Source organism: Thamnophis sirtalis, unplaced genomic scaffold (genome assembly GCF_051295495.1).
Source record: "Thamnophis sirtalis isolate CommonGarterSnake01/CBP01778 unplaced genomic scaffold, rThaSir2_p1.2 scaffold_3, whole genome shotgun sequence".
Classification (NCBI taxonomy): Eukaryota; Metazoa; Chordata; class Lepidosauria; order Squamata; family Natricidae; genus Thamnophis; species Thamnophis sirtalis.
This window is the reverse complement of record NW_028261383.1, coordinates 64,636,637-64,653,360: the sequence shown is the minus strand read 5'-3', so window position 1 is coordinate 64,653,360 and position 16,724 is coordinate 64,636,637. Positions and strand designations below refer to the sequence as shown.

General features: G+C 41.8%; 1 protein-coding gene across 2 annotated transcripts in view; it reads left to right on the top strand.

The window, feature by feature from the left end:
• Positions 1–8,969, top strand: part of NCKIPSD (NCK interacting protein with SH3 domain) — a 103,345-nt gene extending 94,376 nt beyond the window's left edge. For both annotated transcript variants that reach the window (XM_087708994.1, XM_087708995.1), the window contains 3 exons: positions 1,619–1,711; positions 5,185–5,357; positions 7,245–8,969. In XM_087708994.1, coding sequence (XP_087565120.1) covers positions 1,619–1,711; positions 5,185–5,357; positions 7,245–7,448 — 470 coding nt within the window. In that variant the 3' untranslated portion in view covers positions 7,449–8,969. The remainder of the gene's footprint in view (positions 1–1,618; positions 1,712–5,184; positions 5,358–7,244) is intronic.
• Positions 8,970–16,724: the final 7,755 nt, after the last annotated feature.

The window sequence follows — 16,724 nt, the reverse complement described above, 5'->3', positions numbered from 1 at the left end:
TTGCACACATGATTATTTATAAGCCTCATGTCACCTCTTAATTAGCCTTTTGACAGGCTATCGTGTACTACAATAGCCTCATTAATGTATTACAGTGCATTCATTTCATTCTCAACCCATAGGAATGATTCATCTTGAATCAGACGTCCCCTTGCTTCTGCTGCTTTCCCCTGTGATTGAAACATGGGTGGAAAGAGTGTGGGTCCATCATTTGGCAACTATAGAAATTCAAGAGTTGTAATAGTGAGATAAGACTTCAGTTCTGCTTATAACGGGACCGCTTTCCATTTTGTAATACCACTTCACAGTCCCGCTGGTGTGTAAAAAGCCTGGGTTGCATGGGTTAAAACTTCAGTAACCCTCCGCTTTAAGAGAGAGAGCACTTCACAGGATTCTTGCCAGTGTAATTCTGCAGTTAACCAGGCATCTTCCTCCTTTTAGTGAGTGGCAGATTTTCTGCTTATCCCTTGCTGTGCCCTGTGAATCTCATTAACTGTAGAAGCGTTGGAGTCTCTTTTACAAAGATACTCTATTGGATAGTACTTCCTTCTGGAATGCCTGCTCTTTCATATTCTGGCCAGGCTAAAAACCTTTTGGGAAGCAGCTTAACTTATTCTGGCTGGTAGTGATTGCAAGCTTTTTTTTAAAAAAAAAAAAGCAAGACACACAATACGCTGTGATATTGTCTTGCCTCTCAATTCCAAGCAATTTGGCAAGTTCTTATACTGTCACATGGTAGCTGTCAGATCTTAATTGCTTAATGCATTTATAAATGATGCCATCCCACATTGCATCATTTTGATGGAGGAAGGAGAAGAAAACACTTATAATCAGCAGCTTGTCATATAGACAAGGAAAAACATCATTAGTATTTGGATGGTGATGTAGGTTTTTTTTCTGAGACACAGAATTAATCATGTGACCTGATCAAATCCACTTTTTTTGCTCCTTTATTCATTATTTTATGTGGCTTAATTAGAAATTAGCCAATCTCATATGTAGAACTACGCAGCTTTGGGAAATATTCTTTTCTCTTTGGGATACGGTGGGAAACTATGATGTATGACACAATAACATAGATTCCAAAGGGAAAAGCAATACCAGTGGGTCACCACTGTGGGGCATTGGTTGAGCTCTTACTAGATACTTCTTACCAGCTGCAATAAAAAAGAGTAGATGAGCTCAGTTTTTTTAAAAAATATTTGTGGGAATAACTTTGACTCTTTTGTTAATTATATGCCATTTGCTGATTGGAAAGTTAGAGAAATTTCAGCTTGCTTGTCATAATATACATGAAGTCTCCGAGTACAATTCCATAGCATAAGCCAATCTTTGCCAAAACATCATTTTTAAAGGATATATTGGTGCAAAATTCCCATAATTTCTAAATAGTCTGGCTGGACCATATTCAGATTCGAAAAGTCTGGAGTAAGTCCTGATGAAGATTGTACAGCCAACCTGTTCTGAAATTAAAACAGTGATGAAACCCAAGTATTTTTCATTAATTTATCAAAGCTTTTGTAGTTTAGATTTCTGTACTGTGTTTTAGCTATCTAGAACAGATATCTAGATATTTTGTTAGTAGATATCTCTAATAAACCCTCTTCTTGTTTCTTAGTTCCAGAGCATAATGTGATCATGGTTACTGTGAAAAAGCACTCTAACATCAAAATATTTACAGAGAAGCTGCTACTGCTTCTGAATCGTGGAGGTAAGGTCTCTTGCTGTTTTATTATTTATCCAGTTTGAGACAGAACTAATGGGAGAGTTGACCTAGGAAACTAGAGGCAGAGGAAGATTGGTAAACAGCCTCTCAATTCCAGGAGGTTTCTGCTTTTTAAAAGGTCTGGGTTAGGAGAATGTGTCCAGCATCTTCATTCGAGACACTGACCTGCTGAAATGTTGACTTGATTTCCATTCAAATGACCTGGTATTAAACAGCTTCCTAAACTGTTTGTCCGTGTAGAGTTCAACCCAGCAACACTGAGATCATGGTTCCTAATATAACCATTGTCTTCATGAACCATTATCTTCATGAACGTCCACTCCTAATGGTTGTGAAAATCAGCCACATTCTGTTTTCTTCCTTCGTAAGTTTTATCAGACAAGTTTGATCATTGACTTCCAATGAAGATAATGCTCCACACTGAGTGAAACTTTCCAGTCCAGGATATAAGCAGCATGATAGCTTAATTTATTTCCCTATATATGCTTTGTATGCCACAAGAAAGCAACAGTCTGGCTTCTTAGGGAATTCTCCCCCACCCTCCCCCTCAAAAGTCCTCCCCTTCCATCTTTCAATTAGTTTAACCACGGATTACTTTTTCCAGCAGTGAGCCCTGTGTTAAATCTCCTGAATCTACCGAGCCTATAGAAAAGCACTTCATTTAAAATCTGGGAATCCTTATTTCTAGACAGCCTAATACCATTATATCCATGCTTTCCTCACAAAGCTCTGGGCAGTTTAATGCCTTTAGGAACAGAAAGCCTATATTTGTTTGTGTGTGCAGAGATAAGTGTGTGTTCATTTTGAAACAAAGGAAAATTAAATCAAATTATTTTGTTTGAAGATTAATAGGTTCTTTTATTTCTGGTTTAAGTTTTTTTTTCCAAATGAAAATTGTGTTCTTTTCATATTGCCAGCCAAGAGCTGATTTTAGTTTTATATTACTCAACAGAGTTTTAACATATTTCATTGCCAAATGTCCATTCTTTGAAGAATCCACTGAATATTGAGTAGCAAATTAAAATTTTCTATAGAAGCCTCTTTAGAGATAAGTTCTGCTTCCCCAGTAGAGAAGAATTCCTGTTTTTTAACATCATGGGATATGTACATTGATTTCATATTTCTCTATATAGAGAGCAGAAAAACTATTTTTGAAAAATATTACTGGTCAAATAAAATGTTACAGCTGTTCATATATTAAAAGATAGACTGGTTTACTGTGGTGAAGGGCTAGGTGGCCATTTTTTGCCCATTTATATATTTTATACATTTAGTAGTCCATTTGCACAAATATTGTTCAATGAAAAAGATAATTTTGACATTAGATTTCAGTGGCCAAAATTACACCAAACCAGTACTGTGGATTTCCATCATTTTAGGTAGGAAAAAGAAAGAAGCCGTAGTTCTAAAGTAGGTTCTGTGAAACACTCAAGTACCCTACATGATTATCTTACTCTAGAACTGACATTGAAAACTCAGGGCATCTCCAGTTTGTACTTCAAATGGAAAAGTGTTTCAGAAGTGTGAATTGAAGGGCAGGTTTGAGGGGAAGCTCAGGGCCCTGGCAGGAGAAAATTAGGTATCAGAGAAAGAGGTTTATGAATATAGTTTTATTGACAGGGAAGGCAAGGATTGACAGCCTATAAATACGTTGTATTACTATAAATTTGAATTAAGGGATCCTATGACCTATTTAAAATTATTATTATTATTTTTTAATTTTATTTGTATGCCGCCCTTTTTCCCTGAAAGGGACTCAGGGCGGCTCACAACTCAAAAAGGGAGGGGAAATACAAACAGAATAACAAAAACATAAAAAACCATACATAGTTAAAAGCACAACAATCATATCATTCGAAGTGGGGGAGCGAGTCTTTAGCCCCAGGCCTGTCGGAACAGCCAGGTTTTAAGGGCTATGCGGAAGGCCTGGAGGGTGGTGAGGGTACGAATCTCCACGGGGAGTTCGTTCCAGAGGGTCGGAGCAGCCATAGAGAAGGCTCTCCTCCGGGTAGTCGCCAGTCGACACTGGCCGGCTGATGGGATTCGGAGGAGGCCTAGTCTGTGGGATCTAATTGGTCTAGTGGAGGTAATTGGCAGTAGGCGGTCTCTCAAGTACCCAGGTCCAATACCTTTACTTAAATAATTTCTTTAAAAGAAATTATTTAAGTGTGTATACTTTAGAATCAGGGTTGATTCCTGGTGACTCCCTGGACAAGGCCTTGGCAAGATTTCAAAGATGATTTGCTATTGCCACCTTCTTAGGCTGAGAGAGAGTGACTGGCCCAAGGTCACACAGTTGACTTCATGCCTATCATGGGTCTAGAACTCACAGTCTCCAAATTTTCTAGCCTGATGCCTTAAGCACTACACCAAACTGGCTCTTCAGTTCTTTGCCTAAGTGTATACAAAGCAATCGTGTTGTTCTGCATCTTCTCCACATTTCACCGTCATGTTACCAAAAACCAATATAAAGAAATAGAGAAGAAAGCCAAATAAATTTCAAATCAAGAAGGGTTTTGGTAGTGACACAAAACCAGCAGATCCTTTAGAGATAATCCTGAATTAATTGGATTATGGTTTCATTTTGGAGAAAAATAAAATACAAATTATAAAAGGATCTCCGTGCCTGTGAGGGAACACAAAAGCCTATGAAAACAAAATCCAGGAAAAACGAAACCCCTGGGCTTGCCTGTAACTCTTATATTCTCACTGCACTTGTTTAATGCCCCTGATCTATGTGCTAGGAAGTATGGAAAATAAAGGCAGGCTTTATAGCCCAAAATTTGACTCTCCAACCACATAAAATGATAGTTTATTTACTTTACTTATTAAATATATATTAACTGTATTTATTGTTCACATTATAGCGTAATACAAGCAGCAAAGACAACCCCAAATACATTTTCTTTAGTTGCTCCAAAGCTTAGCCTTACAAACAACAAAGCCCTCCTTTTTCATCCCACCATCTGGCTATCAGTAAAGACCCCAGAAATTGTCAATGATCTCAAGAAGATTTTGATGGAAAAAGAAGACGTTGCACAAGAAGAAACTTGAGTAAACGTAGTTTCTTCCACCAGAATATTTTAATATCCGAAGAGTTTCATGAGCCGAAATACTGTCTTTCAGACAATTAACCTGGATAATTAAAAAGCACACAAAATTGTATGCTTTATTGATACATCTGCTGTCATTGTAGATGGAGTCAGTTCACTCTATTTAATGTTTCCTCTCGAATAATTTTCTTTAATAAAGGAATGTAAGCTGTGGCTTGGAAGCATTTGATCTGCCTGCGTTGCTCATTCATGCACACACAGCCTTCCCGAATCCTTGCTGGATTGGTCTGAACAAATGCTACCGTAATGCCTGTACCGTGTTATATGGAGTAAATTACTACCTTTCACCTAAATGAGAAATGGCAGTACATGACAGAATATCCCCCGTTCTGTCTTTTTTACCAGATGATCCTGTGTGCATCTTTAAACATCAGCCCCAGCCTCCACATTCTGTTTTGAAATTTCTTCAAGACATCTTTGCTTGCAAGGACACTGCGAGCATCTTCTACCACACAGACATGATGGTAATGATCGACATAATTGTGCGACAGATTTCGGATCTCTCCCCTGGAGAAAAGGTAAAACCTACAGGAGGAAAGATAGTTCTAGATTTTTCTCCTCAAGAGGGAAAACATTACGAGATGAATGTTTGGGGCACATATGAACTAGAAGCTTCTCTCTCTTCTCTGGTCTTATTGCTATAGAATGAGGAGAGGAATCAATGGTCTCCCATATCACTAAACAACAACTGCAGCTGCCCTAGTCAACACAATCAGTGATGAAGCGGGGGGGGGGGGGAGAGATGGATTGTGGGTTAGGAACATCTGGAGAGCCAGAGGCTGTTCTAAAGCATGTACAGTAGTCTCATATCTACAGAGTTGAATAGATTAATAAGATCTCATTTAGATTTAAATTAAATTAGATGTCTATGGTAGGTAATAGTCGAGCTACAAATTGCATTAATTATGTGCCTAATTACCTAAAGTGACATGCACAGGATTCTGATTCAAATTAAGACCACTTTGCACATGGAGAGGAAGTTTAAATTGCTTGCTCCCATTCTTGAACTTTTCCCATGGAGCTGAGATAGAGGGATTAAAAAGAACAAGAGGCCTCCTTCAGTGCCAGTAGAAGATTTTTCTTTTTTCAATGAAGGCATTATTGGGATACAAGTCATAACATTTCTTGCTAAACTTATAAGGAAACTGTTCTTTCTTTTTTTTTCTTCCCTTTTCAAAACATTATTTAAAGAAAATGCAAATTTATATAATAAAGCAGCTTTAAGGGCATTTAACCAGTGCTTATACATTGTATTCTGTTCTTACTTCAGAGTAAAAATCAAGGATGGTTGCAATGACATGTTTAATTTATATGAAATTACCAGTAACATTTTTTTATTTATATCTTGGAATTGCTGTCTACAATTTTACTCTAAAGTTACACTTTCTGGGTATCAGAGATAGCTTTTCTGTTAGTAATGTAGAAGCACATTATATCAATGCTATAGATTCTGCATTGCCTCCAAAAGCCAATTCAAGATGTCACCACTGAAATATGAAGTCATGATGAATTTTTCATAGCACATGCAAAACAAATCTTGAATGGGTACAGATGTGTTTGGTCCTCAGTGTCTCCATGGTAGAGAGTGCATCCTAAATAAAAATATTTGGAATATTTTTTAAAAAAAAAATGTGTTTGAAGAATGTACTTCTAACTGACAGATTCAGCTCAAATGTTTTAAGGTCTTCGTTTCTAATCTAATAAATGCAAGCAATTAACTGCTATGTTTTGAGAGTTCACCCTATGATTATGACAGGAGAATCATGAGGATTGCAGCTGGCCCCCAAAACTCGAGTTAGGTGGGAGTGGGGAGTTGACACTGGGCCCACATATTTTTCCTTCGAAGAGAGAGAAGGATTTCAATGAAAAATCTTAATATAACTTAAGCTATAAAAAGATTCCTTTTTTATCACACAGCATAAATAAGTATTATGAAAAAACTACCGTGTTTCCCCAAAAATAAGACAGGGTCTTATTTTCTTTTGACCCCTGAAATAAGCACTTGTCTTTATTTTCGGGGAGGTCTTGGTGCAGGAGAGGGCGAGCGTGGTCACCTCATGGCTGCTGCTGTGTTGCAATATTTTTGGGGAGGGCTTATTTTCAGAGGATGCCTTATTTTAGCCCATGCGCTCAAAAGACGATTGGGCTTATTATCAGGGGAGGTCTTATTTTTGGGGAAACAGGGTATCCAGCCAAACAAACTACTTTGGGGGGGGGGGAAATAACTCACCTAGATGAGCATGAAAACAAGAACAGCACAAGAACTCTTTCAAGTCTATTCTAATGGCTTCTGAGGGACTTCACAAGAATTGACTCTTTCCAAAGTATTTGCCTTTCCAGAAGGCTCCCCCACCCCGATTTATCCTCTTTCTCAACCCCCCCCCAATTGTCTTCTGCTCTTACAGCTGCGGATGGAGTACCTGTCTCTGATGTATGCCATCATGCGGACTACCCCATACCTACAGCACAAACACCGTTTAACTGACCTGCAGGGGACCTTGCAGCGCATCATGGTGGAAGCAGAGGACAGTCAGCAGTGCCAGATGGACAAAATGATCATCCAAGAGATTTATAAAGAGTTTCCAGAGATAGCTCCCGGAGCCAGCTAATTGATCGAAGGAAAGAAATGGCATGGAATAGAAATACCTCTTGTGGCTATGTCTTTCCCATTCTTCCCACTAGAGCTCCTGCCTTATTAGACCTACAGGTGAGCCCTGGAGTTTCAAGGGAGCATTAAAAGGCCCAACAAAGGAAGTTTCCACATAGATGCCCACCAGTGTGAAGTGCATTAAAAAAAAAATGACCTTTCTAGGTCTGTGAATCGGGGTGGGGAAAGGCCTCACAGATTAGAGAGGGATTTGGCTTGTTAGCGCCATCGGCATGATTTGACTGAAAGCAGGAGAATATTATTATTATCTCCCCGGTGATCTTTGCACTAAAAAAAAGGACAAGGGTGAGCTAAATAACTTTATGCTGTCCTTGGGATCTCAAAGCAAGAAGTCTCCATCATAATTATCTGTCTCGCCACACATTTGTTCTCCTGCAGCTAGCTACAAAACAGAGTAGGCCAATGATCTGAACAACATGCTTCGGTAATTTTGTGTCTGCGACATCTAGTGCAAAGTTGCCACAGTGCTAGTGAGGGGGAAACGACTTGTTTCTCCTAACGTACCCAGTCAGTTTTTCTGATCCATGTATACCTATGTGGGCTCAACATGCCAAGCTCCCTTCGTGACCCCGATCCGAGCAAGTGCCCGCTCGTCTTAAATGCTTAATGCAGTAGTGTTTACGTATGAGTTTCTTGCACGCCGAACAAGGACAAGAATACTGATTGTCCAGGCACTGCAGCAAGAGATCCTTCAAATAGCCTGCTTCTTAGACTCGCCGTGAAGACTTAGACTCCTCTTTGAAAAATATTGCTTCTTTCCTGGTATGTGCTAGCTTTTTTGCCTCTGGCACTGCACATATGAGCAGTGTGTGTCTGTTAAGTGGCAACGCACAGTGCGCGATCAGCCTGCGGGTGTTTTTTGCCTTGAGCTTAGTAGCAATTGGTTCTGCCTGGCTTTACCTTTTTCATGTTCAAAAAGCTACCTGAGCCTGATGTCTGCTACTGCTGCTCCTTAATATGCACAAGATGGGAGAAGTCCTCTTTATCTAATTCCTCCAGATCTTCTGCAAAGTGGATTTTGCCCCGTTTCCCACTGAGACCCTTTGACGGACTGGGGCTGTAATATCTCAATAAAACATGCATGCTGCCACAGCTCTTCGTAGTGGGTAAATAAGAGCTTTGCAACTGTTGCTGTAGCAGTAGCCTGAATTTAAACTGGAAACATTTGGATAACCTCTATAAATCTAATGGATGCAGGAATAAATTTGAAACCGTCCCTTAGGATAGGGCATCTATTTGACAACCATGTCCATCTAGGGAGCTTCTGCCATTTTCTTTCTTTCAAGTAAAGAATCAATACATGTGCCATCCAAAAATAAACAGCCTATATATATATCTATATATATATATCCCTTGTGAATGTTGAAAGGGACTTGTATTTTCATAGAATCAAATTCCTTGTGAATGTTAAAAGGGAATTGTATTTTCATAGAATCAAATAAATGTAGTCCATAGAGAAAAACATTTTCTTGTTCTTGTCTCATTCTAGAGTGTTTCTGTCTTGCAGGCTGTTGTGGGTTTGCTTTATGAATGGCTACATTCCTCTACAATACTACCGTCTGGCTAGCCTAATGCATCACCATTGTGGATTTAGGCTTTTATTTGGACCTTCAGGTAACAAGAGGAAAACATAAGTGCTACTTATTTAGATGCATGCCATCCTCTTACTCTCCCTTTCATGTTCGTCCCTTTTAAAAGTATATTAGTACCATGTAGCTATATTTTTAAGCCACCTAAAAATAGGAGTTAGTGACAGAATTCTTTTTAAGCAGAAATGTGGGATGGCAAAATTTAAGAAGAGCCAGCCTTGTAACAAGTTTCACACAAGCACGGTTTATTTTGAGGGTAGTTCTCTTTGTGAATGGAGACTTCAGCATAGACTTATTTCATCATAGGAAAAGAAAAAATAGTGAAGGGCCAGTTTGCCATTCGGTTAGAATTCTAATCCAGAAATAACAATATAAAGATTCAGCATGGCCTGGGTAAAAATGAGTGTGGAATAGCAATGTCCTACTGGACAATCCAAACTGATTAGAAAACTGAATGCAAAAACTCATGGAAATGTTGTGTGGAGTTTTTTAAACATTGCATATCCAGGCAAAAATGTGATGTGTTTTGAACTTGCACTTCAAAACATATCAGAATCTAATTGGTGATAGCAAAGCAATAATTTTTTGAGTCTGGAAGATAAGGCTGTTTTCCATGTGGTTTTCCATCATTCTAAATTTAAACTTGAAAACATCTAGCAGTTTAGCAGGTGTAAAATGTGTGAATTGCAGCAAGAAAACCACCCACTCTTCGAAATTGATGAGTTATATTAGATGCATCATATATAGCTAAAGATGACAGCTTATTTATTTATATAATGGATTTCTAGGCCATCCAGCGCAAACTGATTTTAGACAGTGTATAGAAATCAATTCAGAAAAGACCTGTTACTGAATGTGAGTTTGTGTGTCATTGATTCAGTTATTGACTCCTGGCAACAGCTTTGACTAGTCCTTACAATTTTATGGCAAGATTTTTGTAAGCAGTTTGCCATTGCCTGCTTCCTTGGGCTGAAGGAGAGTAACTGGCCTAAAGTCACCCAACTGGCTCTGTGCTTCTCACAGTTTCCCAGTGTCTATTCCCATGATGGTGAACCTATGGCACACATGCCAGAGATGGCACACAAAGCCCTCTCTGCTGGCATAGACGCCATCGCCCCAGGTCAGATCTCCAAGACGTTTCTTTCGTGAGCTTCTGTTTCCCTGCAAACGACGAAATAGAAACTCACAAAAGAAAAAGATCTTACCTCTTACCGTGCTGACAGTGTTGGGATGGCCGCCTCCCGCCGGCCAGCTGTTTTTGGGTCTCTGCTGCACATGCGTACAGGCATGTCTGCATGCACATATATGCTTGCACATATGCACATGCATGTTCGTGCACACCTTTCAGTTTGGGCATTTGCGCACACACAGTTTGGGCACTCAGTGGCTAAAAGGTTCCGCCATCACTGGTCTATCCTAATGCCTTAACCACTTGTTAAGTGGTTGTCCAAGTGGACAAATGAACAAACATGTTCACTTTTACATTTTTAGGACAGCATAATACCAATATTGTACGAGTAGCATAATGTATCCTGAATACTATTTTGTTCCAGTCCAAAGAATTCCTCATTTCCTTTGCACAGATTTAATGTGTGCAAGGAAGGAATGGCCATGAATCAAACTAATGACCTATCCATTTGCCTGGCAGAAATTAATCTAGATCCTTGTGGAACTGCTTAGATCTGCAGGAGGTTGCTATACTAACGAAGTACTCCATTCCTTGCCTTTCCTCCCAAATTTATTTCAACATGCAGATAACAATCAATCTCCACATGCCGAAATAAAGCTATACGCACACCTGTTGCCTTTGAATTTGGGTCACTCAAAATATAGTATTTCAAGCATTTGCCTTCCAGGCCAATTGCTGTTGTGCCAGTTCTTCCCTTTAAGAAATTGGCTCACAATGTTAGCAGCTACTACTGAGTATGATGGTCTCTGGTGGGAGCAAGATGGGGGGAGTGCATCCATCCTTGGTCTACTTGACTTCTCACTGGCTTTTGATACTGTCAACCATGGTATCTTTCTGGAACAGCTTCAGGAGCCAGGAGCAGGAGGACACAGTATTGCCCCAGTTTAGTTCCTTCCTCCAAGACTGTTTTCAGTGTGTATTGATCGGGAGCAAAAGATTCACAGGGATCAGTGCTTTCTCCATTCCTGCATGAAACAGCTGGTTGAGATCATCCATCATCCAGGGGTGAGATACATCATTTGTACACCGACAATACTCAATTGTACAACTCTATCCATGGTGAGTTAAGCGATTCTACAGTTGCCCTCTCTCTGTGCCTGAAGGCTGTTGAGGTATGGATGGGGAGCAAAGCTTAAAACCGAACCTAGCAAGTCAGAGGAGCTTTGGGTGTTGAGGCTCTTTGGTTTGTGGGGAATTACCATCTTTGGGCATGGATGAGGTTGCACTGCCTCAGACAGATGTGCATAATCGGGGAGGTGGCAGTCATGGCCAAAAGGGCTTTTACACAACTGTATAGTGTGCACATTCCTACTCATAGTCACCCACATTGTGGCCATTATGTCCCAACTTCCACGAGGCTGCCTTTGAAGAGTATCAACTTGACTCAAATGTTGGCTTAAAATGCAGTGGCTCGCGCAGTTTGGCCAAAGCCCAAATTTGTGCATGCGTTGCCTCTTGCAGGAGCTGCACTGATTGCCATTTTGCTTCTGGGTGTAATTCAAGCTCTTTAAAGCCCTGCATATCTTGGGGCCAGGTTATTTGAAGACAGCCTTTCCCTAGCTGCATCTACCCAGAGTGCAGGACATGTTGTGGATCCCATTTATTAAAAGAAATACATTTCTGGGTCCAAGAAGAAAAACTTTTCTAATAGCTCTCTCCCCTATGAAACATTCTCCCAGACATAAGATTGGTCCCCTATGCTATGTCCACGCAAGCACAAGCAGAGGCTTTTCCTACTGCTGTGCAAGTGCAGGATGTATTTTAAAGTTATTGGTTAACGGCTTTACAGCTTCCCCTAAAAGGAGCTGTCAGCCCGGAGCTTGATGTTGGTTTATAGTCTGCTCTTAACCTGAATAAACAGCATTGCTGGAATCAGGCTCCTTTGTCTATTCCCCACGCACAACATTGCACCCTGCTTTGTTACTTTTTCAAATGATCCTGAAAACATGGTTCTGTCAGTGGGCTTGGGCAGTGGTCTCCAACCTTGGCAACTTTAAGACTTGTGGACTTCAATTTCCAGAGTTCCTCAGCCAGCAAAGCTGGCTGAGGAACTCTGGAAGTTGAAGTCCACAAGTCTTAAAGTTGCCAAGGTTGGAGACCACTGGGCTTGGGCACCCTGGATTGAAACAGAGCCAATCAAGTGGCTTGTTTGATTGTGTTTGACATCATGGGGAGGGGAGAAGATGAGGCACACAGAATCACTGTGTGTGTGTGTGTTTGGTGACAGTATAAATTTGTTTAATAAATAAAATACTGAAATAGCTGGCAACTACTATCCCCCCTTTCCCCACCTTTATTCTCTTTTAGCGCTTAAAATTGGCTAAGTCCTGCAGTGCTTGTCTGCCAGCCATGGTGCCTCTGTGTCTGCGAAATATTTTCGACCAGTTGAGAAGGAGCTAATATTGCCAAAGTGCCTGATAAGGCTCCTCAAGGTTATTGAACAAAAAGGTTTAACCAAGTGCTTATATATTGATGAATGCCTTTGTAACTGTTAGAAAGCAAAGGAGACAACTTGCCAAACAATTTGATCAGAATAGAGCAGGCCTGGCATTTCATAAGATGCTGTTAACTCTTGAGCTGGCTCAATGAATTTCATACAGAAAAGCTAAATGCTATCCACATAAAGGTGCCTTTTATATATTTCTGCACACATGGATTGTGTGTTTTTCAGCCACCATTGCGCCCACAAATGTGTAATTTAGCCATTTGATGTCATTTGATGTTAGCTCTTTGAGGAAGTTCAAACAAGAAGCAGAACAATGAGTACCAACTCTACCTCTATTGTAAGGTTACATTAACAAAATCAACAATAGCAATGCAAGATTGAAGCATTTCTCTTCCCCTTTCTTTTCTGGGAAACTACGGGAAGTCCCTTCTGAAATGCTTCTTACGCCTTCCCTCCTTCTATGGACAGAGATACCTTTTACGTGTCGGTTGTCCAGTCTGCAGCTCTTCCTTCTGTCTCCCAAGGTCATTCACACATATACCATTACATCTTCATTTCCTTTTTGTCATTGCAAAATTTGTACCTTTTATACATTGGGAAATTCTTGAAGTGCTAAATGAGCACAGATAAGATTTGCTCTGTAGGAAGTTAGCACCCACCCTGTTCTAGAAAAGTGAGATATTTTAGGAAATATTAAAAGGGCAGAATATTTCCCCTAGTAGGAATTGCCCAAAGCCCCTTCATTACATCATCACCCAGCAAGAGTCAACCAAGCTTGGGACTCAGGACAGCCTACAGAGTTGGCCCTGCATGGCCCCATGTGAGCCTGACAACCAATCAGAATACAAGCTCAAATTCAAAAGCCCAGAGAAGTCATAAAACCCAGGCACTCTTGGCATCTCTTCCCTTTTTGCCCAGGACCTCAAAACCATGTGATTCTGTCTGTCATTAAAACCATTTTTCCAAACAGCCACCATTGTTTCCAGTGTCTTTCTCCCCACTTGGAACTGAACCCAGATGGACATTTCTTCCAACAGTTCTAATGTACAAAATGAAGGGATTTTGTTTGAAAGGAGTTTGTCACTTTGGAATTTTTGATACTTTAGTATTTATTTTTTATTTTATTTTCCCTTTATTTGTATGCCGCCCTTTTCCCTGGGGGGACTCAGGGCGGCTCACAGTTCAAAAAGGGGGAGGGGGAAGGACAAACAATTTCCAACATAAAGACAATACATCATATTAAAAAAACACAACAGTCACACAATTCAAGTGGGGTTAGGATCTTAACCCCAGGCCAGCCGGGACAGCCAGATCTTTAGGGCGGCACGGAAGGACTGGAGGGTGGTGAGGGTCCGGATCTCCACGGGGAGTTCGTTCCAGAGGGTCGGAGCAGCCGAGAAGGCTCTCCTCCGAGTAGTTGCCAGTCTACACTGGCTGGATGATGGAATTCGGAGGAGGCCTAATCTATGCGATCGTATCAGTCTAGTGGAGGTAATTGGCAGTAGGCGGTCTCTCAAGTACCCAGGTCCAGTACCATGAAGGGCTTTGTAGGTGATAAGTAGCACCTTGAATCGCACCCGGAGATCAACAGGCAGCCAGTGCAGCTCGCGGAGGATAGGTGTTACGTGGGTGAAACGAGGTACACCCACGATCGCTCGCGCGGCCGCATTCTGGACCAGCTGCAGTCGCCGAATGCTCTTCAAGGGCAGCCCCATGTAGAGCACATTGCAGTACTCCAGCCTAGAGGTCACAAGGGCACGAGTGACTGTTGTGAGGGCCTCCCGGTTCAGGTAGGGACGCAACTGGTGCACCAGGCGGACCTGGGCAAATGCCCCCCTGGTCACAGCTGATAGGTGATGTTCGAAAGTCAGCTGTGGGTCCAGGAGGACTCCCAAGTTGTGAACCCTGTCTGAGGGGTGTAAAATTTGACCCCCCAGCCTGAGAGATGGAACACTTGGCCAATTCGCGGGAGGGAAACACAACAGCCACTCGGTCTTCTCTGGATTGAGCACAAGCTTGTTAACCCCCATCCAGTCTTTAACAGCCTCAAGACCCTGGCTCATCACATCCATCGCTTCGTTGAGTTGGCACGGGGCGGACAGATACAACTGTGTATCGTCCGCATACTGGTGGTATTTTATCCCGTGCCGTTGGATGATCTCACCCAGCGGTTTCATTAGATGTTGAAAAGAAGGGGGGACAGGACCGAACCCTGCGGCACCCTGTACGTTAGGGGCCTAGGGGTCGATCTCTGCCCCCCGACTAACACCGACTGCGACCTGTCCGAGAGGTAAGAGGAGAACCACTGTAAAACAGCACCTCCCACCCCCACCTCCCGCAGTCGTCGCAGAAGGATACCATGGTCGATGGTATCGAAAGCCGCCGAGAGGTCAAGGAGCACCAGGATGGAGGCGTGGCCTCCATCACTGGCTCTCCAGAGATCATCGGTCAACGCGACCAAAGCGGTTTCTGTGCTGCAGCCAGGTCTGAAGCCTGACTGGAACGGATCGAGATAGCTGGCTTCCTCCAAGGACCATTGGAGCTGAAAGGCCACCACCTTCTCAACAACCGTAGTCGATGGACAAAGCCTGCTCTATGTTATCTGAGTCTCCAGAACGATTTGTACTTGGATTGACATTTATAGAGGAGGCGGATACCTTTTTTCAAGGGTGTGTATATGGGTAGTCCTTACAATCATTTGTTTCAGCAATCCTTCAACGTTATGGCAGTGCTGAATGAAGGGACTTACAACCACACCCCAGTGTTACAGCCATTGCGGTTCTCCCAGTTTGTATTCAGAGTTTGGGTCCTTGGCACTTATCAACCACATGGGCATTTCAACTTCCACTCCCTCGCCATATCTCTGCCTTTTTAGCTCCCTGCCCTCCCCAGTGCCTTCTGCCCTATCTGCCCTTTGCCTTCTTGCTCCTTTTGCTGGTATGCCTGGCCTGACTCTTTGTGAGGCAGTTGTTGGTCATATGAGGCTTTCTTCCCCAGATCACTCATGGTTGTTTCTTCATGACACCTGGGGAAAATGGCCACCCAAAGCCAACAGCTGCCTCATAAAGTGCCAGGCCAAGCATACCTCAGCCGCAGGAGCAAAGGACAATGTACGTCAGCTGTGGCAGCAGAGGCCTCGGAGTACGATGTTTGAGGGAAACTTTGACTGCATCTGAAATGGGGCAATTGAAATGGGGCTTTGCACCACACTGCTAGGTCAGGCTGCATTTTGCACTACGAAGGGATTTGTGCTGCATCTTAGGGGTTTCTGCAGCCCGGAGCCATGGTGTTCCAATGTTTTAAACATACCATACTTTTCAGACTATAAGACGCACCAAAGTATGAGACGCACCAAGATTTTAAAGAGGTAAATTGTTTTTAAAAAGTTTTTGCACTCTGCAGGTCTCCCAAACCTTCTGTATGCCTCGTTTTATGTGAAAAACGGGGCATGCAGAGAGTTTGAGAAGTCTGCAAATTGCTACAGGGGGGGGGGTGAGAAATGAGCAAAAAAGCCCCCCCTTTTTTTTTACAAAAGCTGGTCCTTTTTGAAAAAAAAGGGGCATGCATATGCTTTGAGAGGTTTGTAGAGTGATCCTTGGGGGCGGGCAAAAATGGAAAAGAAACAGTGTTTTTTGCTCTCCCCAGCCCCAGGAACACTTTGCAAGCTTCCCAAAGCCTTTGCATGTCCATTTTTGCAAAGGGGGCGGGGTTTCAGGAGCCAAAAATGCTGTATTCAATGTATAAGACACATCCAGATTTTCACCCTCTTTTTTGGGGGGGAAGGTGCATCTTATACTCCAAAAATACGGTAATATATTTACATTTTCAACTTTGTAACTGCTTACCTTTTTAATGTGATATATCAAATCTGATTTTTTTTAAAAAAAAACTTGTTTTCAAGAACTATTTCTGCTAGAAGAACTTCTACTATATATGCATCCTTCCCTTTGTACCACGTTTCTGTCCCAGCCTGAGCACAGCTGAGGCTTCCAA